The sequence below is a fragment of the Carex rostrata genome, chromosome 10, assembly GCF_964058835.1.
Source record: "Carex rostrata chromosome 10, lpCarRost1.2, whole genome shotgun sequence".
Taxonomy (NCBI): Eukaryota; Viridiplantae; Streptophyta; class Magnoliopsida; order Poales; family Cyperaceae; genus Carex; species Carex rostrata.
This window is the reverse complement of record NC_135927.1, coordinates 13513880-13539767: the sequence shown is the minus strand read 5'-3', so window position 1 is coordinate 13539767 and position 25888 is coordinate 13513880. Positions and strand designations below refer to the sequence as shown.

At 34.9% G+C, this 25888-nt stretch overlaps 2 protein-coding genes across 4 annotated transcripts; one reads left to right on the top strand and one right to left on the bottom strand.

Moving 5' to 3' along the window:
* Window positions 1–402: 402 nt before the first annotated feature.
* LOC144560338 (Adenine nucleotide alpha hydrolases-like superfamily protein) lies at window positions 403–11391 on the top strand. Of its 2 annotated transcripts, none has more exons than XM_078309504.1 (4): window positions 403–859; window positions 10090–10205; window positions 10532–10647; window positions 10926–11391. In XM_078309504.1, exons 1-4 carry the CDS (start codon window positions 448–450, stop codon window positions 11236–11238), a joined length of 957 nt encoding a protein of 318 aa, XP_078165630.1. In that variant the 5' UTR covers window positions 403–447; the 3' UTR covers window positions 11239–11391. The 2 variants fall into 2 exon arrangements, with proteins under 2 accessions (XP_078165630.1, XP_078165629.1); XM_078309503.1 differs by having other exon boundaries at window positions 405–859; window positions 10084–10205.
* A 7761-nt stretch (window positions 11392–19152) lies between these two features.
* Window positions 19153–22962, bottom strand: LOC144560370 (protein kinase G11A-like). Of its 2 annotated transcripts, none has more exons than XM_078309544.1 (5): window positions 22663–22962; window positions 21487–22047; window positions 20838–21058; window positions 20016–20385; window positions 19153–19812 (listed from the first exon to the last, which is right to left on the bottom strand). In XM_078309544.1, the coding sequence occupies exons 2-5, from the start codon at window positions 21970–21972 to the stop codon at window positions 19291–19293; spliced, it is 1599 nt and encodes a 532-aa protein (XP_078165670.1). In that variant the 5' UTR covers window positions 21973–22047; window positions 22663–22962; the 3' UTR covers window positions 19153–19290. The 2 variants fall into 2 exon arrangements, with proteins under 2 accessions (XP_078165670.1, XP_078165671.1); XM_078309545.1 differs by having other exon boundaries at window positions 20028–20385; window positions 22663–22938.
* Between the last annotated feature and the right edge of the window lie 2926 nt (window positions 22963–25888).

Below are 25888 nucleotides of genomic sequence, written 5' to 3'. Positions count from 1 at the left end.
TCGGATCGAACAACTTAATGCCCCGCTTCCGCTTTAGTTTGTTTTGTTTGTATTTGCTTTTTTAACTTTTACTTATTTATTTATTTTTCATATTATTGTGTAAGCTGTAAGCATGATAACCTACAATTTCACAATAGAATTTGATAATATAAATGTGTTAATTTCCGGACGCACACAACTTTTGCAAAAGAAATTAGTTGAAGATACCTACCTCTCTTACTCTTATTTATTGCAATTGCAACATTCTACATTCTACATTCTACATTCTATAGTAAAACAGAAATATATAAACATCTATTGCCAAGAAAGTCAAACAAATAGAAAAATCCATATCTTCTCCTGGCCTGGACCACCCCCTCAACCTCAAGCCAAACAACTCCAATTCTCGATCGTTAATAAAAAATAAAAAATAAAAACTGCTCCAAAATCATCTCTGTTCTATAACTAATGGAATGGCCAAATGAAGCCCCCTTCGATCACAAAGCCGGAGTAGGTGTCGGTGCTGACATCAACCTAGAAACAAAAGAAGCACAAGATGATGACATAACTGCGCGGCCATCTGAAACCGAAGATAACCAGATGGCTGTGGCTGTTGCCAACACGGGCAACGACATGTGGATGGAGCGCGCACAGGATATAGAGGATGAGGAGGAGATAATGGAGATTGCGGATTCCGGTAGGCTTCAACCGCATGTTGAACTACCAAATGGTGGGGACGGCGAAGATGTCTACGTGGCAGTTGGGAAGAGTGCTTCGAGCATAGACGCGCTGTCGTGGGCCCTGAAGAATGTGGTCAAGCCGGGGAGCTTTGTGTATCTCATTCATGTCTTCCCTGAGGTGCAACTGATCCCCACTCCATGTAAGTCTCATTCTAATAACCTACTTAATTAGTTTATTGATTTTAGTTTTATATTTTCCATGTTATTTTTTTTTTGTTTCTGGTTAATTTTGGGGAGAGGAGCTGGTTCTGGTATTTTGGTTTGATCTATTTAACGGCTATTTGATTGAATCTATGATTAAGCTAGATAATTTTTTTTAGATGAACTAGATAGTTTTTACGTCTTGTATAATATCAATTATCTTCTCAAGTTAATTGGATATAAAAATAATAATAATTGCAATCAAACCGTACTTTCCTTTTATTTTTCCTGTAAAAGAGTAATTTCTCACATTTGCCGTGAAAAATCAAGCAATGTGATGAAATATAATTCAAATTATGGAAATGAAATGATGATGCATTTTTTAATTTTGTGATAGAAGCTTCAATTTAACATGTATCTATGTCTGTCTGGTACGCGAATCGATCTTACCAAGGAAGACAGGTCTCAGTACCACTGGATTAAAGAGGTGCTTAATTATGGGTTGTATTAATAAATTAAGGTGTATTACAAGATTATTGCTATGTTATAGCATCTGCATCTCCATTGGCCGCAATTGATCCCCTCCCTCCTCCCTCCTCCCTGATATCTCCTATTTACAAAACCTTTACCACAATACCGGGTTCATAGTACCGCATCCTCCCTTCCCCGGTTCACTACTTAACATCACATTCTGATAGTAATATTAATTATGGATTTTGGAGGCATATATATATACTGAGTTCCATGCATTTCCATTAGACAATTAATATTATGAACCTTCTACCATTGCTCATTAATTTGATCTCTGTTCACTTATTAAATAATACTTCAAGTTAGAGGATAAGCATTGAAAGAGATCAATGATGAATCGCGCGGCAGCTGAAAGGATCAAATAATAAATCAGTGGTCATCTGTTTAGTCAAAATAAACTTCTAGCTAGAGTAGGTTCAACATATATAAAATAAATAACTCATGCTTCCTTTTTGACAAACCTAGCTTGAATAAAACCCGTTAAGGGTATACCCGCCCGTACCCGCCGGCTAGGGTACCCGTACCCGAGCCCGGGTATGGGTCGGGTACTCGGGTACGCGGGTACGGGCAAAAACCGGACCGGACCCGTTATTTTAGACCAATACCCGAGTTTACCCTACCCGAGTTTATCCGTACCCGACTAAACCCGTACCCCGACTACCCGAGTACCTGTACCCGTATACCCGAGTACTGTTCATCACAGTTCAAAATTCAAAAAATTTGATTTTTCCCCCCAAAAAAATAAGAAAAAAACCAGAAAAAAAACCAAAAAAAAAACAAAACCAGAAAAAAAAACAGCAAAAAAAAAATAAATAAATAAAAAAATACCCGTACCCGCCCTACCCGTCAAGGGTACACGGGTACGGGTATAGGACGGGTAGGGTATGGTTTTTGAAATCTATACCCGCCATATCCGTACCCGAATACCCTTCTACCCGAGTATACCCGTACCCGAGTCGGGTATACCCGGGGTACCCGTACCCGCCCGAGTATAAATACTCTACTTGAATGCTTGTGACCTTGTGTACACCACTAAACAAAGTACCGTACAATAAGTACCCATGATTTATCAAATACTCAAAACCCATAAAAAATTAGAGAGGATATATATATAACCGGGATCATATTTTCTATGTTTCGATACATGCATGATTAATTTATTTGTTGGGTTCTACAAAATTACACACAATATGGGCTCAACAACCAGGATGGATCTACATATATGATGCTAAGTCACCTTATAATTTTAAAATTTAATTAAATTTTTGAGTTTTTTTGAATTTTTATATAGTCTAGTTCCTCTCATAATATAAAAAATGTGTGTTTGTAGTCTAGTGGTTTGAATTCTAGTTACTGAGTGTAAGGTCATGGGTTCAATTCAATGGCGGATCTACTGTAGCACAGGGGGGCAGCCGCCTCCCTCATTGGATTTTAAGCTTTAGTGGTGATCTATTGATACCGATTGACATTATTCCTTTTTGAAATTTTTTTTGCCCCCCCTCTGGATGTTTGATTTGTAATTCGGGTTAAATTTAGTGTTAAAATCAAAATAAATTTTTTGAATTATGATTGGTAATATTAATTATAAGTTATAGGATCAAAAATTATAAGTCAGTGTGTTTTGGAAAATATAAGTCAAAATATATATATTTTTTTTTATCGAGTACCCAATTAGTTAATGGGTTTAAATCCGATAATTGAGTCTGTCCCTGGTTTCCCCCTGACGAAATCCTAGATCTGCCTTTGTTTCAATTCCCACTAACTATACTATTTTTGTATTTTCCACGTATTATATTTTATAGGTTAACTCCCAATTCAAATTTTCTAATTCCGCCCCTGTCAACATCGTAATGGAATAAACTAATTTACTTTAATTGAATCAAAAGTCGGACATATGATCTTCTGAAAAAAAAAAAAAAAAAAAAAAACACACAACGGAATTGAAAAGGGGTAGATGCAATGAAGAAATCATAGTACTTAGATCTATTGTGACAGGCACAAATCATTATATATTATGAGAGGTTCATTATACTTTTGGTTGGGCTTCTACATTTTAGTTTGTTATGAAGTCACTTTTCTAGTTATAACAATATCCCAACTCAGCTTGAAACACTCCGATAATCTGTATAAATGAGGAGGTGCCAAATCCCTACCAGAACTCTGAAATCACAATTAGTAATAAACTACTACTCATGCTAACCGTACATGTTGTAATCATTGGAATTATAGAAGTTCGATTTATATGATACCTAACTTTTGATGTCGGACGAACTTATTGATATGCACTATTTTTATAACGTGGAGGGTTTAAATGCCTCTATTTTTTGTGTCTACACCGTGCTTTTATTTTTTAAAACTTAAAATTTAAAATTTAAAAGTCAAAATAAAACAGTTAGATATGATCTAAATTATTTTCTCTATGTCATAAAAAATATATAGAATTTCAATTTCATTTTAGTTGTCATCAGGAGCTTGTAAAAAACATACTAATGTGGATAATTTATATACGTTGATTTTTCAACTTATTGATTCACATAAAAATAAAATTGAAATATGATATTTTTTTATGAGTATATAGAGAAAATAATATAGATCACATCTAATGGTTTTATTTTGACTTTTAAGTTTAAAATTTTGAGTTATTAAAGTTCTAAAAAATAGAGACACAAAAAATGGAGGTATTCGAACCCTCCTCTTTTATAACACAGCTCGTTGGGTATGTTTGAAATTGAATAGTCAAAAGGATATTGTAAAATAGTGTTATTAATTAGTTTATCAAAATAATGTAAGAAGAATCCAAAATGTGGGAGAAGTACTAATTCAATGGTACTCGTAATAGTACAAATGTTGTTTACATTTTATGATTCGGAAACATATATATTAACCTAAAGAAATTTTATTTTGCTTTTCAAGAAAAATATTACGTTAGGAAAATACTTATGGATTGCAAGTAAATGAGAATAGTGTGATGCTACTTCAAAAAATAAAGATAAAGTTATTGTTCTTCCTCTAAACATACCCATTTTAGTTTTAGTCTGAATATTTATTCTCCAACCTAGGGCTGCAAACGAACCGAACCAAATCGAATCTATCCTAGTTCGAATTCGAATTCGAAATAATTTCGAATCAAACCCAGTTCGAAATTGAAATAGATTTCGAACCTGAAAGGCCAGTTCGAATTTGGTTCGGTATAATTCGAACTAGTTTGATTTGATTCGAAATTAGTTCGAAATTGAGAGCAATTCTGTTAAATGAACACAGATGGTTCGAAATTGAGGCAGATTCGAAATTTAGTTCGAAATTGAGGCAGATTTGAAATTCAGTTAAATTGAAGCAGATTCGAAATTCAATGCATATTCGAAATTCAGTTAAACTAGGCTGCATATTTTTTTACATATGTTTTTTCTTGAGGCAATTCAAAATTACTTTTCTAGATCTATCCAACAATTCGATTAAATGCTTACACAGATGTTTTTCGAAACAAACAAAGTACAATCTAAATATCAATAAAACAATCACTACATATTTATAATTATTACAAACTCAAATATTATCCTAAATAAAAATCATGTCTCTAAATCAACAGAACAATCACAAATTGATACTAAACAATCAACATAACGATCACATTGCTTGCTGTCACATTGCCACCTGAAAATTAAACAACCAACAAAATGATCATCTTCTTCATTAGTATTTTGTGCAAAGGACAGTCTAAATCAGAAATATTACCCAAATTAGCATTAAATAAACATTCCTGAAAATCAAAACAAACAAGGCCTATGATAAATTATAATGATAAAGTTACTAACTCTAAACAAAATAAAATAAGCACATAGGACCCTAATTCCTTGAACAGATCTATAGCCCCAGCAGTGACATGTAATGCAAAACTGACAAAATCCCAAAATGCCAAAAATCAATGCATCTTTCGAAAACCCTAACCCTAAAATATACATAGTATAGATGCCTCATGATGCCCTAATGCCAGATTTCAGCTGACAAGTAAAAGAGAAAAAATGACTAATAATTTTATGCTGCCCTAATGCCAAGTTAAATCTGGCATTAGAGTGAAACTGAAACTGCATATGTTTGAAAACTGAAACTGAAACTGCCCTAATGACTAATAATTTTAGGCTTGACAAGTTGGCATTTCTTTTTTCAAGAGAACAATTCTTCAAAGACAAATGGACCCCGACTAGATTTCATGCTGCCCTAATGCCAGATTTCAAACAGATACAGTTTCAGTTTCAGATTCAGATTTTTAATCAGTTTCAGATTTTGTTTTTCTGATCAGTTTCAGTTTCAGATTTCTGATCAATTTCAGTCCACTAGCAAACCAGCAACTAAGTACCAGTTTATTTCTACAAGTTAAAAAATATTATAATTACAATATTATGATACAAGAGAGTGAAAATAAATAAAAGCACCTCAATTATAGAGTCCTTGTTATCAGAATTAGAAATTGCATCTTTCTTTGAGAAATTAAGGTGAACTACTTCTCCGTCAGAAACAGTGTTTCTGACAATGAGAAGCATAACATTAAAAAAGGAGAATTGCTGTTGAAAAACACCATATTAAGTCTGAAATTACTATACTATCCTTCTTGTTAGATCATTTAAGAAGAAAAAAGAAGCACAATATGAAATATTATTGACCTTATCGAGAAGGTTTGCAAAAATTCCTCTTTCTCCAGTAAAGACTCACCAAATATACTCTATACAAAAGGAAACAATAATCCATTTAGTAATTAAATGTCTGAGAAAAAGAAAGATAAAACCAATTTAATGTATCATGAAAAAATATATTATTGACCTTCAGAGGATCCTTCAGATCAGTAACACTTTTCCCTCCCTAACAGTAAATTAGTAAATCAATAAGAGTTCTGCTAATAAAAAAATATACAATATGAAATATTTATTTATGCAAGAGTGCTGCTAATAGTGAACTTACTGCACATTTACTCGATGGCCGGAGAGAGGAGACGGAAAAAGTGCCACTGGCAACCGAGAAGAAAAACGAAGCGAAGTTTTAGGTGGTAAGTTGAGAATTTAGCCCCTTCCTTCGTACCAGAAAGAAAAGTCTGCCATCGAGTGAAAACAAAAGTTTGAATCTAATGAATGAAGCCTAGATTTGACCTTCCTACAAACACGAGATTGAAAATTGAGATTCTAACTTGGGCGAGGCGAATTTCTGTGAGGGAAGGTAGGGGTTGAACTCTTTGCGTTGAACGAGATTCAAGAAGGAGAAATGGTGGAATTCGCCAGCGCAGCATAGGAGAGGTGACGGAGCGGAGCGGACTGAGCAGAAGAGAGAAAGTCGGCTAGGTTTAGGTTTTAGCGAGAGTGAGAGCGAGAGGGAGAGAATCCTGGCGACTGCTGTTTTGTTCATCGCAAATTAATTGGACGGTCCCTGTTCCGCGGAGATTCGAACCAAAATAAATTCGCAAACCTTTCGAATCGAATCAGCCTGGGTTCAAATTCGAAATTGATTTAATTTCGAATCGAACTGGTTTGAATTAATTTCGAACCGAATTACTTTCGAATCGAATTTTTTTCGAATTTTTTCGAACCGAACTCGAATCGAATCACGAATCTCGAATTTTTTGTTCACCCCTACTCCAACCCTTTATTGATATTGAATATTAATTGGTTCCATTAACATAGCGCATTACCAGGAACTCAGTATCCTCTCATGCATCGGATATAATCAATAGATAGAAATATTTACAATGCAAAAGTACAGCGAGACTCCATTGTCAGGCTGGCATACATGTACCAGACTACCAGTACAACACAACTCACATAAGATCCGAATTTGACATTAATATCCTTTCTTTCTAGTTGTTTATTTCTGTTGCATTACATTGTTAGGTCATAGTGGGCCTTGTTGCAACTGTTATACTCTGACATCAGCAATGGGTCTAGTAGCCTAATTCATGGAAAGTAGGCAGGAATCTGTGATCTGTGAAAAGTTACAAGAAATTAATTCCAGAAACTTTGAAATTCAAGTCGTTTTCTTTGAAGGAATATATTCATTTTCTTTTTCTCCAGTTTACCATTTTTTTCCAATATACAATGTAACACGTGATGCACTTTTCCTTGGGAAATCTGTCCTTTTCGTTATTGGGTCGATTTGGCAATTTAATGGAAGCAGTCTCTATCATTTTAAATTTTAATTATCATGCCGAAAGTTGTTAGATCTCACATTGTTTTGTTTTTAGTCTCTATGACCTGAATAGTGGAGTTTGGTTAACGGTTGCTAAATCTTGCATTGATATCAGATCAATAAAAGGAGCTCATTCTAGTTTTTTGTATGATTGTTTTTCAACTTTTAAAAAGTTTGATCATACAGCGACTGCTTCCGTAACAACTCTAATTGGGGAACATATATATTACATAAATTACCTACAGCTTAATATTAATATTAGGTATAAACCCTTAATAAGTTTCTTTTTTTTTAAGGTCAGTGACTTTAATACTTACTAACAATTTGATTAATAAAAAAAACGTATTTACAATAAATCAAGTGACTCTAATTCCTAGATCTATTTCTTTATTCTTACAAAATCATTTAAATTACTCAAAATTACTCTAATCACCTTCTAAGGTAACGGGTACGAAATAATCATTACCCATACTCTTACCCATTTATTTAACGAAAAAAATTCTTACCCATACCCATACCCAATAAGCTAACGAAAAAAAACCCTTACCCATACCCGCCTTATCGAATACGATACGGGTCGGGTAAACGGCTAAAAAGGTACCATTGACACCCCTATATAAACCCTTAATAAGTTTCTTTTTTTAAGGTCAGTGACTTTAATGCTTACTAACAATTCGATTGATAAAAAAACGTATTTACAATAAGTCAAGTGACTCTCATTCCTAGATCTATTTCTTTATTCTTACAAAATCCTTTAAATTACTCAAAATTACTCTAATCACCTTCTAATTCATGTATACACTCTTTTAATAGATCTACTTTTCTAATCCTACTTATATATCCTCATAATCACTCTAATACCTTAATTTCATCTCGTTCCATGGCCGGATCTGCTTCTTTGACAGCGGCCGCGCTTCGATGATAACCGGATCTACTCACTACCGCGCTCCGACGATACCGCGCTCTCAGCTCCAATTGGCTTTGTTCCTTCTCCTCTCTCTCATTCTCTTCTCCACTCGAGGAGGTAGAGCCAAGAGAGGGAGAAAGATATTGTTATTGGAGGTGAGGTCTAGAAAAGATAAGGAGTAGAATGGAGGGGTGAGGGGTGAAGGGGGAAAGGAGGGGGGTGGCAACTACTCTAGGATTCGCTTGTTTCCTTAAAAATCATTTTTAAAAAAATTGATGTAATTTAACCCTTAATAAGTTAAACATGCTATTTTTGCATGCCACTTTGGAGCTAACAGTTTATCTTTTATGTACCTTTGTATTTAGCAGGCCTGGCCCTGGCCCAGGGCAGCTAGGGCGATGGCCCCGGCTCCAAATTTTAAGGGGTCCAAAAAAAGAAAATTAGTTATGTAGAGCCCAAAATAGTATAACATCTATTGGAATATTAAGATGATACAGGAGTACAGAATAAAGAGCCTTTTTTATAGGATCTCAGGCCCAACATCCTTTCTTAACTAATATCCCTTTCGGCCCAATTGATTCAATCAGATAGCTAGTACAACAAGAATGGTCTTAGATTGCGTGAATCACGTTGCTCTCTTCCAATAGATGTTATACTGAGCAAATATATACATAGAGGCTATGGCTACAGAACTACATCTTATATATACATATTTAATATTGTGGGGGTCAGTTAATGACACCAGACAACAATATCAAGGTAGCAAGGCTTATCAGGCCAAAATAAGACAGACAAATTCTTCTTTTCTCTTTGATAATTTTTTATCTATAAAATTTATGTAGTGTTTCATTTTCAACAAATATAGTATGACTGAATTCATTGAGTCCGATCCAATATTATGGATAAGACTCAATGGTTCTTATCCAATTTTAATACGATTGAATGTGGAAATAAAAATGTTTTTCTACTTTTTGTTTGGATTCGACTCAAAGTGGCTACCACATTTGATCTTGTTAAAATTGAATAGGGATCATTGAGTCATATCCATAACATTGGATCAAACTCAATAAATCCGATCTTTCTATATTTGTTGAAAACGAGACACTTTTTATATTTTCATACTACTGAATTTAATAATTTCTATATATAAAAAAATGTATCTGAATTATGAAAAAATATATGTTGCAACTTGCAACGTTTTAGTATAATGATGCAATATCATTGAAATAGTGTTTTTATTTTTCATTTTCTGAATATTAACTTTCTATTGATTAATTTAGAACTTGCTTAACTAGTTTACAAATTTAATAATCTATTGGTATATTAATAAAAAAATGTGTGTACAAGAGCCCAAATATTTCTTCCGCCCCGGGTCCCAAAATCTTCAGGACCAGCCCTGGTATTTATGTTATTAATTCAGGCTTGATAGCAAACAATATTATCAGAATTGCTGCAAATAATGCATGAAAAGTTATTGCGCAATAAATTATTTATCAATAACTTGATTTGTCAAAATATTAATACCATCTAATAGGCAGTAATGATCACGTTCTTCTATTTTTGTAGTTATTGTTACTAATCAGGGACTAATATGCTTGAAATGAACATGTGGAATAGTAGGAGCACATATGCCCAAGGAGAGCCTGAGCAAAGATCAAGTGGACAAATACATGAACGAACAGAGGATTGCGAGGCATCAAATGCTACAGAAATATCTAAACTTATGTCGTAAATCCAAGGTTAGTTCACATCCTTTTCAGAGATATCAGTTACAATACCTGGCTAGTTTCTATCAATGGCCTTTCAAATTTATAAACTGTTTATAGCCCTTTAGAATTGGTCTTTCATATAATCTAATGGTACTCTTTAGAATTTAGCATGGTCTATCAATGAGTATGTGAGGTAATAAAAATGTTGTCATTTTTCTTGGTATCAGTCCATAGCTGCAGTTGTAAGAGAAAAAAGAAAAACTCCAGAAATTGTTTTGCCAAGTTTTTTCTTGCATTGAATTTACTGAAACATTATAGATTTGACACTAACCTTTATTTATTTATCTGAATATCAGGTAGAATATGATGTTCATCTTATAGAGAGTGATCAGGTTGAAAATGCAATTGTGGAATTAATTCCAGTGCTAAACATAAAAAATTTGGTTGTGGGGACATCAAAGAGAAATTTGAGGTAATTAAGTCCTATATTTTGTTTTCCTATCATAAAGATCTATTTTATTTTGTTAAAAAAAAATGCATCCCCAAAAAACAACTAGCAGTACACAAACAGTCACACTGCTTGAATTCTGTGAAAAATAAGCATGATCTGGTATACAAAGAGAAAATTCATATTCCATTTTCAGGTTGTAAATAAAATGTGTTCAGGATCAAGGGGTTATCTGAGAAATTTTTCACTGCTCAAGTATCATTTTTCCTTTTTTTGATATAAAAATTACCTTGATTTAATAGGAGGTTGAAGCGAGGAGGCACAAAAGCAGGTTTAATACAGAAAAATGCACCTCACTATTGTGACGTGAAGATAATTTGTGAAGGCAAAGACATAAGCACAATTACAACTGTTCCAGATCAAACTCCACCAGGTTCTCCTTTGGATTCAGAAAATACAAAAACCAAGAGAAGACAACCCACTCCAAAGTCTTCTCCTTCTCCTGAAATCCCTAGTATAAACACAAGTGGAAGCACAAACAATCCTAGAAAGGAAAACAAATTCAAGAAGCTTTTCAGATATTTTTCATGTAAAAGTGGTGCCGATGTACATTAGAAAGACTTAAAAGAGTGTAAATAATATTCCACATACAATTTGTTTCTATGTTTTCTTCCATTTTATGTCCATTCTTTCACCATTTCAGTTGTATGGTATGCATGAAAATAGATTGGTTTCAATTCATTATGTTACAGTGGCAAATGTGAACTATTATATTTTGTATATAACCAAATGTTTCTGATGCATTGAAATAAGATAATAATTAATAATAATAACAAGAAGATGCTGTGGAACTTTTTTCACGTAAGTGGTAATGTGGTAAGAATATTTATCATCATACGTTTAGAGCTTTAGCCTTTTACACCCTGTTTGGATGAAGAGTAGAGAAAAGAATGAGAGGTAAAGAATAGAAGGGAATGGAATAGAATAGAAATGAAGATTAACATATTTAATCTCTTCGTATTTTGATGATTAATGAGAGAAAATAAATTTAATTTTTCTTTCCGTCTTATTTCTTGTTTAGTTGATTAAAATTTAGGAAGTTAATGAGAAATTCAGTAACTGTTGTACGTTTGAGGAAAAAAATTTATATGAGAATTATATATGTAAGATATAAGGGTTGAGTATTTGTATCAATTTTTCTAAAAATATTTATAATAAAATTTCTTTCCATCCGTTATACCCTAATTTGAAAGGAAAATCAATTCTATTAATTATAATAATACAAGGTTAAACCTTCCACCTCCTGTACTCTTCACCTCCGACATAATTTTATCAATCAAACACGATTCAACAGAAAGTTTTTGTTCCTTTCCATTGCCTCCCTCCCTCTACTCTCCATCCAAACAAGCTGTTAGTTACTATGAAAAGTTGAAAACAGACAGCAGTCCAGAAATGCTGGTTGCCTGGTTATATTGTTGAAATTGTATGAAAAGTTAACACCCATTTTCCTCAAATAAAAGTTAATACCCATTTGGATTTGCTTATTTTGAAGCATTAAACCACGCTGATAATATTCAAATCCAAATTAATACACCCACAGCTTACAAATCAAATCGCGATATGAAAAAAAGCAATTAGGAAATGAAAAGAACATGATGTCCCCATTAGTATTCATCATATACTTTACACATATCACATGAGTATTTAAAAAGTTTGAAGTAATTTTTTGTTTATTTTTCTGAAGTACTCCAGAAAATAATGTTTGATCCAAAGAACTACAAAGCTTTTGATGTAATAAATGTGCTCATCTCTTTATCTTAATCTCTCAGCATCAAAAAAGAAGTGAGCCATTGTACCGAAGAAAAAACAAAGCCACAACAAAGGAGTCGACGTACCAATGTGGAGACTAAGAAGAAGACTATGAGTTCTATGTTTGCAAGAACAAACTCCATCTTCAGAAATTAGCTTCATGGCACATGGTCATCATTGCAAACCCTAATATTCTTCATTATAATGATAGCTGTCCCAAATCACATACTCATAAGGCTGCACACAATACCCTCTCCTTCTCTCACTAATTAATGTATTACCAGTCATGTATCGATACATAGCTTCAATGCCTCAACTCTACTAATAGCGTCTCCCATTTTTCATGAATTTCCTGATTTTTGGATGATCACATTTGCCCACAACAAAAAATTGTGAACCACCACATCCAAAGATATCAACCTCAAATCGGGTGTCTTCTTTACACCTTTTTCTTTCATCATTTTCCGAATCATTGCCTCATCTTCCAAATGGCTGGCCTCTGCACAAATGTTAGTATGCCGCATAGTGTCCTCGCTGAATTAAAATTTCTTGTGTAGTTCAGCCCCACATAACATAAAAAAATTCCTTTCTTTTTTTGGCAAATAAGAAGTCAAAAGCCACTTGTTTTTTTTTCATAAAAGAAAAATTACACTATTTCCCGCAAATTACCAGCACCGCAGATCAAAGAAAACTGACAAAACAATCCAGAAAAAAAAAACAATTAAACCCATTGTGAGACTCGGCCCTTCATATCTGAAGAAAAACAAAACAAAATAACAAACATTATTATAGGTATATCCTACAATGTGGACCCAAAAATTCAAGCATTTCCTGTTACTACTACTGATGCTGGTATGGCTAACCTGTAGCAAAAACCAAGACTAAACGGTTAATCTACTCAACTTCCTTCAACACAGTTAGGCTTAATCAGCATGTTGTTTATAGAAAAAGTGCAACGCACGTGCATTCAGTGTTTGAGAGCAATTAATTCGCGGAGCAGAGGCATTTCTTGGCACTCTTGCAGCGCTCCTTTATATAAACTGTACATTTTACTATATATGTTAAGAATTGTGCATCTAACAATAGCAACTCGCAAGTCCAGACCCAGAGAAAACCTTTTTTTTTTATTTTATCTTAATAGAAACATGAGAGGTAAGAATAGCATTCAACAAGGATTATTGCCTGGGAACCACAGATTCCACGTTATCCAATGACGTTCCTCCAATGGAAATTTATAAATTTAAAGGCATACTAATTGAAATGGAGTAGAACTAGGGTGTTCTTAAGTTCACCAAGCCACTTGGTGAACTCAACTCTAAAATCTATCAAATTGACTTCAAACGATGAATCTAACCCGTTGAAATCCTTGTACCTTATGAGTGATGCGTTTACATGTGAAAATTTTAAAGTTTTGAATTAATTTAGTATAAAGTCAAGTGGTCAAAATTGGAAAGTTTATAAATTAATTTTAGTGCATTCATTTTTTGAACGTCTTTTGACCACTTGTCTCTATACAAAATTAATTTAAAATTTTAAAATTTTTGCATGTAGATGCATCACTCATAAGGTAGAAGAATTTCAACAGTTTGGATTCGTCGTTTGAAACCAATTCGATAGATTTTAGAGTTGAGTTCACCAAGTGATTTGGTGAACTTAAGAACACCCTAGTTTTACTCATTGAAATGACCTTAAACTTTTGCATATTCACACTTCAAATAATATTAAATAGTATTTAAATCATAAGAAATATAAATATAGAAACATATCATATCCTTAAATTTCAAAAAATATTGTATCAATGTATCCAATATGAATATCCGATGCTGCATCCATATCTGTACAACATAGGTTAAAATCCTTGTTCGGTCATCCTAGAAAAGAGTTCCAGAACTTCCTTACCTTGCCCCTGCATTGCGGACCCACAAATTATAACCATCTAAGAAACCACTGTGTGCAGCTGATCAGGTATTCCATTGAACACCTCGCTTGCAACATCATTGCTGCCACACTTCATATACATTACATGTATATGATTGTGTTGCATATCTTGACATTCTTTTTGAATCCATGTCCAATTAATTGCATGGTCATGAACCCTCCACCCCAAATCAGCACGTGCAGTGGCTGGCGAGTACTGCAAAAACAGTCACCTCTTTAGGTCTCATGTACCGTACATCTTCCATCTCAAGATAAAGCTTTACATCTTCCTTGGGATTTTTCCAATGCACATAGCCAGCAATCACGGCAGCTCAAAACCTAGTGATCCTCTTAGGCATTCTGTCGAACATCTCTCATGCAGACTCCATGTCCCCAGCCTTTAGTAAGACCATGAAAGGTATCAACACGGTGTCCCACCTCCCACGTGGCCACATTTCTCACGAGCATGAGCATTTCTGTCAAAGAGAAGCCAAGCAGCATCCATCTCCCCACAATGTACTTTCAATGGATAACGAAGATTGGGTGGTTTTGTGGCAGGGTTTCAACGGGGTTTTGGAAGTGGAGGGAAGGGAGTCGGAGAAGGAGAAGGAGAAGGAGAGCTGAGACTTGAGAGATCGTCTGTTTGCTGGTCGTTGATGCTAGCATGCTACTGCGCGCGCCCAGCGCCTTCCTCGCCTAACCAGTAACATCACTTAGCCGTAGCAATTACCAGCTGCTGAGATGGATGTGTCACAGCCTGACAGGGGTGGCAACTGGCTCGTCACAATTTGGTTACACCTTAGACTCGTTACCGCTAGTTAGATTGAGTTAGCTCGCAAGCTGAGGAGCTACCTTGCTGGATCCAGTTCGATTTTGTTTTAAAAATAAATAAATTTTATGAAATTTTTGGATTGAGCTAAACTTGAGTTGGACCGAGTTAGATAGTATAAAATGCAAACAAATTTACATATTGATGCTTAGCCGAGTTAGTTAGCAAACAAGTCAGATTCTAGCTTGAACTTATTAATTTTGAACTGAACTAGTAACAAGCTGACTTGTTAATAATCCAGTCCAATAACAAACGAATTATTAGCGAATGAGTCAGATACAATGCAAGTCACAATTGAACCACGAGCATTTTTACCACTCCTAAATGTGTCCGAAGCCACTCGATCAAATTACACGATTAAGAATTTAAAATTACAAATTATCGTTAGTGTAGTAGGATTCTTATTGTATCTGATCTGAGGCGTCTGATATTAATCATACGGCTGGATTAATAATAGCACGTTTTTGTCCTTAATATATCTTGACAGTAGACTTCGAGTTGACTTCTGCGGCTGGGCTGCTGCTGTTCTCTGTTTTTTTTCTTTTAAAAAAAAATAATTTTTTTTATTGAAAGTCCATAGATGATTGCATTAATTCAATTATTTACAAAGTAACTATTACATATGATTATTTTGTTTAAATTGAAAAGCATTAAAACTTATACATTGAGCTACTTGTACAATCATCTAATTTGTTATGTCTAAAAATAAAAGATACGTGAAGTCAGATAATACGAATTGATCTATTCGCGTCCAAATAACAAGTAGGTAGGACTTCCGATTTTCTTCTCTGATGATGTAGACACAACAGTAATTTCTTCGAGTTGCATATCTCGCGGTCTATGCCGCGTCAAACCCTTCCTTGAGGCTGAAACGTCTTCTTCTTTCCGAATTCGACGCTGCCTAGAGGGATTCACAGCCGAGAGGCACTGAATCAAACCGGATCGGGACAGTCACCACTCAGAAAGAAGAAGAAAGAGGACACTGAATCAAACCAAACTAGGACAGTCACCAGTCAGTCGAGATGGCACTGAATCAAACCAGAACTGGGAACTGAATCAACCGGACCAGAACAGTCACCACTCAAAGAGGAAGAGGAAGAAGAAGAAAGAGAGAAGTAAGGAGACAACTATTAGCATTCTCGTCATCGGCAACAACCAAAAACACATACCTTATTCACATATAGATATAGTAGATACTACGGGGTGGAATGAATTCACAAACCCTCAGTCAAACCTGAAGAGTTGAGACGAACTGAAAAGATAAGAAGCGACAAAATCCTTAAACGGAACCATCCGCTCAATTAAGACGAAGCAAGATGAACCGGGCCGACAAGAGAGGGCAGATGGAGGAGCGGGATGAAGCAGCCGGCCATGAAACGACTCTCAAACCTGCACCTTCGTTTTCGCCTTTTGATCTATTTTCTTCCCTACGGAGTTTCCCTAGGCAAGTAAAAAGAAATAATGTGGTATTGCTGCTACTTAACTTTCTTTGTTGACACCGGATCGGTAATACAAGTGATCATGTATGGTACTGGTCAGTTTCTTGGATCGAACTAATTCATTGAGAGTGGAATTCAGGTAGGGGTGAAAACGGAGCGGATTCAGAGCGAATTCGGAGCGGATAATGTTAATACTATATCTATATCTGTTTTTCAATGAGCAGATTCGAATACAGATACGGATACGGATAGTAAATGTATATCAAAATGTAAAATCAAATCCGCCTTAAACGGATACGAATACAGAACAGAGAATCTATGAATACGGATTCGAATACGGATACAAAACAAATAATTATCGGATAATTGAGTCATGTGAACTTTAAAATACAATACTAATTGACAAAATTTAAAAGGTTTTTGTAATGCAACAAAAAACCAATAAAAATATATATGCCTTATAGGAATAAAATTTATTGGAAAAAAGCTGCATGAAATATTAGTAAAAGAAATGTTAAAATTGGAATGAGGATTGACCAAGCTTCTAAATAGCGTTTATAGCGGTGTAGCGGGGAGACAAAAAAAAAAAGCTTTAGCGAATAGCGGAGCTATAGCGAAAGCTATTATAAATAGCGTTTTTTTATTTCAAAAATTATATTTTATATTTCTACTAATAGTAAAAAGAGTGATGCTTCTATGGACATAAGGGCCTATTTGTAAAATGAATATATTTTTATTTTCAAAGTTCAAATAGCCGATCCGAACCGTTCATCTTGTTCTCCATATTAATATATCTTTGGAGACCAAATTTTATATTTTTCTGAATTTATTTACTATTTATTAAGATGGGTATAAAAAATATCAAATTCAAACCATTGAATTTTGTACCCATCTTAATAAATAGTAAAAAGAATCAGAAAAATGTAAAATTTGGTCTCCAAGCACATATTAATATGGAGAACAAGATGAACGGTTTGGATCGACTGTTTGAACTTTAAAAATAAAAATATGTTCAATTTACAAATAGGTCCTTATGTCCGTAGAAGGCTTTGCCTAGTAAAAATGTCTCATCAAGAAAAAAAAAATCAAATTAATTAAGAAGTTCTAATATTATTCATATTAAACCAATACAAAGTTCAAATTGTCATTCAAAATATCCCTAATTCAAAAACTATCGATATATTTTATATTCAAAATATACCACTACCATATATTAATGCATGATACAAAATTTAATTGATATAGCGGTATAGCCCGCACATGTTCCATTGTATTGATATAGCTTAATAAAGTAAAAAAAAAACAATCTAGATATTAAGGCCCATTAAAATTGCAAAATCATGTTTTCAGAAAAAAAAAAATTGCAAAATCATAACCCATGTAGCATAGCGGACAGCTATTGCCGCTACGCGCTATAGCGGACCGCTATTACCGCTATAGCGGTCGTAGCTTGATTAGCGCAGTTTTAGCCCGTAGCTTAGCTTTCTGAGTCCAAAACCGCTATAGCGGCGCTATAGCTAGCTATTTAGAAGCTTGGGATTGACTATTGAGGAAGCTATTATATTACGCAACAAAAAAATAAATTGAAATTGGGATGGGGAGTTGCTCGAGCCCATCACTTTGGTCTGGCCCAATTTATATTCAAATATTAGAAGAAGATAAGATGGGTTAAATGGTCCCACATTAGACCAAGATAGGCAAGGGGGTTAGTATATAAATTTATAGAGAGGCGCTGATAATACGGGATCCAACTAAAATCTGTTTAGTCTCTATTAACACCCTTAGAAAACAGGTCCCGGATAGATCTGGATATAAATTACCCGTATCCGTTTAATTTGAATTCGGATTATAAACGGATTCTCCTAAATTCGGGTCCTCCAGGTACCACAAAAAATAATATTTTAGAATTAGTGGATCCGGACCATTTTTTTAACTTTGTACGAATCTCAAAGCACAAATAATATTGACTCTGCGTTATTCCGAATAGCCACTATTGTTGAATTAATCTGAGAGGATATGCGTTCAAGAGAGTGGAGGTGATCCAATGATCAGTCAGAACTCAGAACCATTCAATTCACATTAAAATGTGTACAATTAAAACTATTCACACAATTCTTGATACAAATCAAACACACCGCCTCCCTTCCTCAAAATGAAACTGTAAATGTTTCAGTAGCACAGCTAGACTCCACGTCTGATTGATAGCGACCGCACCATGTCCACAGAATTATTGATACAGATCACAAATACTTTTTCATTGCTTGGTTACATCACATCTACATTAATTAAAACGGAAGTCAAATACTACAAAGAGTCAATTTTAAATAAATTTTATTCCAAAATATGAATGAAATTAAATAATTAATTGTTCTTGTTATCCTTCGTTATCGTTTGTCAGTGATTTTAATGCAAATATTATTAGTTGCAACATGCAAGGTGTTAATAAACTGGGCTTGCTGCGCTTCCACAGCCCTATTATATGATGACGATAACTTGGAGATTACAATCAAAGACAACCAAAAATATTTCCGGATAGATACACAAAACTAAAACAATAATTAATGAACATAAATATCGCTTGGCAACATAAAAGCAATCTATGAAATTTATGAACCACCCCTCAGCCCTCTACTTAACCAAAGGAAAAAGAAAGAAAAAGAAACCAGTAATAATCTAAAAGAAATCAAACTCGAGATAATTCTCACCCCCTTTCACTGCACTCGCAACCTTCTCCACCGGTGCTGGGGGCACAGGCCCCTTCGGGACCCCCTCAAGCACCACTGGCCGAGGTATCTCTGGCGGGCTAGCGCACCGAATTAATGCCCAGTTCACCCCTTCGAAAAAGGGGTGTTGTTTAATCTCAGTGGCACCCCTTTTATATGCTAACCTGTGTTGCGGTTCCTTGACGAGTAAACCTCTGATCAAATCCCGCGCTGAGAAGGAAACAACGGGGAACTCAGGGAAGCGCAGGGGTTGGCCCACCACGTTGAATAGGGTGGCACGGTTCCCGGAGCCTTTGAAAGGGGTCTTCCCAAAAAGGAGCTCGTAGAGAAAAATGCCGAAGGTCCACCAGTCAACGGCACTGCCGTGGCCCTCCCCCTTTATGATCTCTGGTGCCAGGTACTCGTGGGTCCCCACAAATGACATTGACCGTGCATCAGTTGGCTCAGCTATTAGTTCTGGTAACGGGCTTACCTGATATGTAGGGTGAGACACCAAGTTAAAAGCTTGTATATAAAAAGAAACAGAACTTTGCACAGATATTATGCTAATTGTGATTTCTTTATACTTCTTATATTTCCCAACGTTGTAGCTTTTCATTTTATCCAGGATCTTTTTCTGTTTAAATTTGAAGTATAACTTCATAAATTGACATTTAATTCAGGTACTTAGCAGACCTGGTTAACAACCTCAGGCTTGGGCTTGGACTTCTTTTCCTTCTTGGATTTTGACGAGAAGAGACGAGGCCCGAAGCAAGAGGTCGGGGCAGAACACGACGGCTGAATGATACAAGAAGGTTCTATTGCACAAGAAGGCTGAGCACAGTACGCTGCGCTGCCACCCCCATTGCGCCGAAGGGAGTCAGAGTCAGGGTTGGCCAACCGTATCAGTGTGGGGCTGACGACGCACCGCAAGGAGAGGTCAAAGTCGGAGAGCATTATATGCCCGTCTTCACGTACAAGTACATTTTCCGGTTTGAGGTCCCGATACACTATGCCGAGCATGTGGAGATACTCCAGTGCTAAGAGCACCTCGGCTACATAAAACCTTTAAAAAAAAAACAATTTTAACCAATGCTGATCAGATTTCTTTCTTTTTTGCACTTCAGTAATTTCTCAGATGCAGTAAAAGACACCAAAATGTGTCATAATGAAAATGAGTTCTGTTCTATTTTTAATGAAAAGAGTTCCACAGTTTTGCATACAAAAGCAATAAGGTGTATCTCTGTACATGCCTCAAGAACCTCAAAATACACAAACTCCTCTAAACTGAGAAATGTCGTGTAAAACCTTACTAGTTTTAGGAAACTGCCATGCATATTGCTAATAATATTAATAAAAAAACCAATAAACTCAACTTCCCCTCGTTCCACATACACCAAGTGAAAAACATGGTCAAATGAAATATTTCACATTTTCCAAGGCATATACAATAGCGCAATAAAAATTATGGTCACGCATGCTTTTTTTTCTAACAATAAACAAAAATTTACTCATTACTTGACTGCTTGTTCGGGGAAATGCTTCCCAGGCTGCCGTTGCCGTAGTGTGTGCAAGTCACCCCCGGGGCAGAATTCCATAACCAAACACGAAAATTTATCTGTCTCAAAGTGCGTGTAGAGAGTCGGCAAGAAGGGGTGGTCTAATAGCTGTAGGATCTCCTTTTCAGTTTGAGACCTCAGGAGTTTCTTCCTGCTTGCCAAGGACCCCTTATCCATTACCTATGTAAAACAATCGAAAGAAAATTTTCATAAACACCACACCCTTTGTGTTATTTTTTCAAGTTTTTTAAAGAGAATTGGTTGGTTGACATAGCAGAGTAAGAATAGAACCACTATTGTAATGGTTCTTTTTTGACATTTATGGAAGGATTACTGGCAAGTTAGGTCCAGTAACTACATGAGCAAGCATATATCGACCTTTACGTTTGCCGTACTGATTGACTGGCAAGTTTTCCAATGTCCTCCTCTTTAATTTAGTTTATTTAATTTTCATAGATTTGCTGTTGTTTATTGCCCACGTTGGATTAATAGAGACAATTGAAGATGAATTGGGGCTTTATTGCATAATTGTGTTAGATTTAGATTAATCAGACAAGGTAGAAAATAACAGAAAGGTAGGTAGTACTGTACCACTTTTGCTCCATTACCTTCATTGCAAAATAGCTTTTGGTACCACTCAGCTCAGAAAGGTACACACTACCAATGTCACCGCTTCCAAGCTGTTTCAACAGCCGAAATTGGCTCAGACCCAATACACCATCCCGGGCCCGCACCACTCGAATTGCTTCCCATCTCGAGTCATTTCCTTTGTGTGGCTTGCTCACACTACTTGCAACACTACTACATGAACTCTCGTCACTAACATCACTACCGGTACTGGCTCTCAATTTCGCCCCATTACCGCTCCCTATATCAATGCTAGTTTTTGTAAAGCTAGTACTCACAAAATCATCACTGTATTTTGTACTAGATGATTTTTTTTCTTGGTCAGGAGTGGTTTGGCCAACTCCGGGTTTTCTGTCATGGTTGGCGGGTTCAGGAGGTTTTACCGGTGTCGGGTTGTGGGGCCCATGAGAGAAATTGTTTATGTGTGGTGCTCCAAAAGGTTGAGCCATGGTCTTTGAAGAAGCCATTGATTATGTTGACTAAGCACTTGGTTAGTTCATGAATTAAACAGTGCTTGCAAATTGTAGCAGAAAAGCAATGGTCTGAAAAACATAAGAAAAATAAGATCAATTCATGAAATTGTAGACTAAATTGAGTAAAATCTAAATTGGAATAATACTAAAGCCAAATTAACTAAAAAAGGTAGCCAAATATTTAGGAGGAAGAAGCGCGGCAATTTAGGCAAAATTGATGATTTACTATTTAAAAAAACACATATTCAGAATAAGAAGGAGATTTTAATGAAGCTTTAAGATGCATGCACTCTACTAAAACAAAAGAAGAACAGGTGAAAAGCATTTTCAATTGCAAATGTAGATCTAATATTCCAAGTTGACAACTGAAGGAATAAAAATAGACAAACTTTCATAGAACACTCACAAGAAAAGCTAATCAGGATGGGTTCTTTCTTATCAATGGTGACTAGGTAATATAGATAGTATAATAGTGGAGAATAAGAAGCCCAGCTCTGACACCATTCTCTAAAAAAAGTTAGATCCACAAACTCCAAAAAAACTGCTCCTGTCACTTCAACAACTGGTTTTTTTTCTTTCTTTATTGTAAGTAGTAAATACCATCTGATATGATACATCAATTTCAGAAAAAACTTATAAGAAACCAACAATTAGAAGGTAAACAAAAGGCAAAACAGATTGAACCTTGTTCCACAAAGGCGACAGCTTTGAGCACAGAGGCGTCGTGAAATTTGAGGCCAATTCGCTCACTGATTAGTGATTAGTGATTAGTGATTACTGAACCAACTTGCCAGATTCCATGGAGAAGAAAAGAGGGGGAAAGGGGGTGAGAAAGGTACGAACAGAAATAAAAGAAAAGGAGAAAAGGAGAGAAAATGGGGGTCCTTTTTGCAAAGTGTAGTATTTGTTTGGCCTAAAGCTCTCTGTGTGGGGTGCACATAGCGTCCAGTCTGTGTAGCTAAAGAGGAGAAAGGGAGAAGGCCAAAAAAGCAAACATTTTTTTTATTTCTTTTTTCGGGAATTTTTTATTAATATCTTTTGTCCGGAAACCAAGGACTCTGAGTAAGTTCAGTTTCTGTTTCCCCTAACTAAACTAGATTTTCTGTGGCCAGATATTTTGTGTATATCTATATAATATCTCTCTGTCAAGTTTTCATTGCATGGACTTTTAAATCTTTTTTTTTTTACTCTTATGACCTTTTACTATTCTTTGTTCAAATAGTATGTTGTACATTAATTAAAGAGCATATAACCGATTCATAAATTGATTGATTACAATATCTGATTCTGATCATGTTGAATAGTACTGTTTATGCCTGACATAAAGAGTGCACCTTTTCTTCGCTATCTTTTTCACTCTTCGAGATTTTTTTTGATAAAGATGATGTCAGTTTTTAAATTTTAAATTTAAATATTCACATAACTTTTTTCAACCGAAATCTCAAAACTTATAACCTTTCACACAATAAACATTGTATTTAAATCAATCAAAGATAAATTCTCATTTCTCTCCTATAATCCTATTGATAGCCGCCATCTTTTTTTTAGAATAATGCAAGAATACGTAACTGCCAAATCCAACGATCGTAATAAAATTAATTAGTCAATCAATTATTAGTTGAGTGTTCAAATTTGAAATCGCGTGTTTCAAATTCAAATCACCGATTAAAACCATCCATTGTGAATTAAGTGTCGGCGACTAAGTGCATCATATAAACCTGAACACCACGAAAATCAACATTAGAAATTAAACTAATTGCAAAAAATCAACATTAGAAATTCAAAATTTTCACAACTACGATGAACAAATTTAACTACTATGCTACCAACAAATAATTCAATTTATTTTTATTTTTTTAAGAAAGTGGATCAAACCACCGACTTTTATTAAAGCCCTATCATACTGTGCGCCTAAGAATACCTGAAAATATACTTATATATAACATGAGAAGTATATACCAATATCCATATAATAACATCTAAGAACATATTACAAGTAGCAAACAATTATCTAGAATGCTACCACAAAACATGGCATAACTACTTAGTAATACAAATGCATACTAACAACAAACATAGCTATAACATGTTACTAATAACAAAACTAAAAAACTGAAATAGTAAAGGAGATAAAAGCCATAACAGCACCAACACCTACTACTATTAGAAACATTAAAAAACAATCAAGTCAGTTCTTGTCATACAGTATCAAGTATCAAGATTCAATCAGATTCAGACTTTTTCCCTTTGGGTCCATAATTAAATTAAATTTTAATATGCATAATTAAAAAAAAATCATGAAAGTGGCTAAGTATATTTTTGCAGTACACTAAAATATGCCTGTAAACAAGCATCAAGTGGTTGCATGTCTCCAAGGAATTCGTGTCCTCTGCATTAACTCGAAAGGGAATCTTTTGAGTTAATGAATCTTGACTATCTGATCTGTTTTCAGATTCGTACAGACTAAATTCATACTAATATTAAAAGGCATCTATGTTATAAGCAAGAACCGAATTGACTCTGTTTAAAATCACACGGTTGAAATTCATTAACTCGAAAGATTCCGTTTTGAGTTAATGCAGAGGATGCGCATTCGTCTCAGAGAAACAGAGAAGTATAGCTAAATCGATCATCTAACATTGCTAATCCGCAACTCCGTTAACAAGTTTGTTTTTTTATTTGTTCATTTACTTTTTACTTGCTATTGTTTGAGAATTTGTTCCTGCATCAGGGCTTGGCTGCCTTCTTGTTTTTTTGTTTTTTTAAGATTATAAATTAAGGGGAAAAAAATGGTCAAGAGGAAGTGAGCCGAGTTTTTTTTAAATACCCAAAAAAAAAACAAATTATTAAAAATAACCATGTTTCAGGAAAAAATTTAAAAATGCCCAAACCGCTCAATTTTTCGGCGGTCCTGAATATTTATTTCGAACCGCCAAATTTCCTGGCGGTCCGAGATTTTTTTTTTTTTTTTTGCAAATTTTTTAGGCACCTCAACTTTGCACCTCTGATTAACATAAAAAACCACCTTCAAAAATCATGAAAATTGACCGTCATGCATTCTTGACATGGTAGAACAGGACTGCAAAGTTTCATACAAAATCTCCAAACAGGTCGTGAGATATCGGCTCTCAAAAATTGCCCGAATTGCTGAATATTTCATTCTGAGTCCAACTTTGCACCTCTGATTAACATAGCAAACCACCTTCAAATATCGTGAAAATTGACCGTCATACATTCTTGACATGGTAGAACATGACTGTGAAGTTTCATACAAAATCTTCGAACAGGTCGTGAGATATCGCCTCTCAAAAATTATCCGAATTGCTAAATGTTTTATTCTGACCCCAATTTTGCACATCTGGTTAACATAGCAAAACACCTCCAAAAATCATGAAAATTTATCGACATGCAGTTATAGTTGTTTAAAGTTACGCGTAAATCCGGCTTTCCTAGCCAAAATTATAACTGTTTAAAGTTTTTTCGAAAGTTGAATTTTAGAAATTCATAACTAACTGTAAAAAAATCCAAATAAATTGAAATTTATGTTAATTTTATGTATTTTTTAATGCTCTACATGCTGATATAATCACTTTTGCAATTTGGTCCATAGTTTGCTATGTTAACCAGATGTGCAAAGTTGGGCTCAGAATGAAATATTCAACAGCTCGGGCAATATTTGAGAGCTGATATCTCACGACCTGTCCGGAGATTTTGTATGAAACTTCACAGTCATGTTCTACCATGTCAAGAATGTATGTCGGTTAATTTTCACGATTTTTGAAAGTGATTTGCTATGTTAATCATAGGTGCAAAGTTGGACTCATAATGAAATATTCAGCAATTCGGGCAATTTTTGAGAGCCGATATCTCACGACCTGTTCGGATATTTTGTATGAAACTTTGCAGTCCT

Bases quoted from the DNA above. Each gene is read 5' to 3' on its own strand.
- LOC144560338 (XM_078309503.1), top strand. From the start codon at position 448: ATGGAATGGCCAAATGAAGCCCCCTTCGATCACAAAGCCGGAGTAGGT. The intron at 10,206-10,531 runs GTTAGTTCACAT...TCTGAATATCAG, and splicing joins ACTTATGTCGTAAATCCAAG to GTAGAATATGATGTTCATCT. The intron at 10,648-10,925 runs GTAATTAAGTCC...TTGATTTAATAG, and splicing joins ACATCAAAGAGAAATTTGAG to GAGGTTGAAGCGAGGAGGCA.
- LOC144560370 (XM_078309544.1), bottom strand. From the start codon at position 21,972: ATGGCTTCTTCAAAGACCATGGCTCAACCTTTTGGAGCACCACACATA. The intron at 21,059-21,486 runs GTAATGGAGCAA...TGTTTTACATAG, and splicing joins AAAGCTATTTTGCAATGAAG to GTAATGGATAAGGGGTCCTT. The intron at 20,386-20,837 runs GTAATGAGTAAA...TTTTTTTTAAAG, and splicing joins TTCCCCGAACAAGCAGTCAA to GTTTTATGTAGCCGAGGTGC.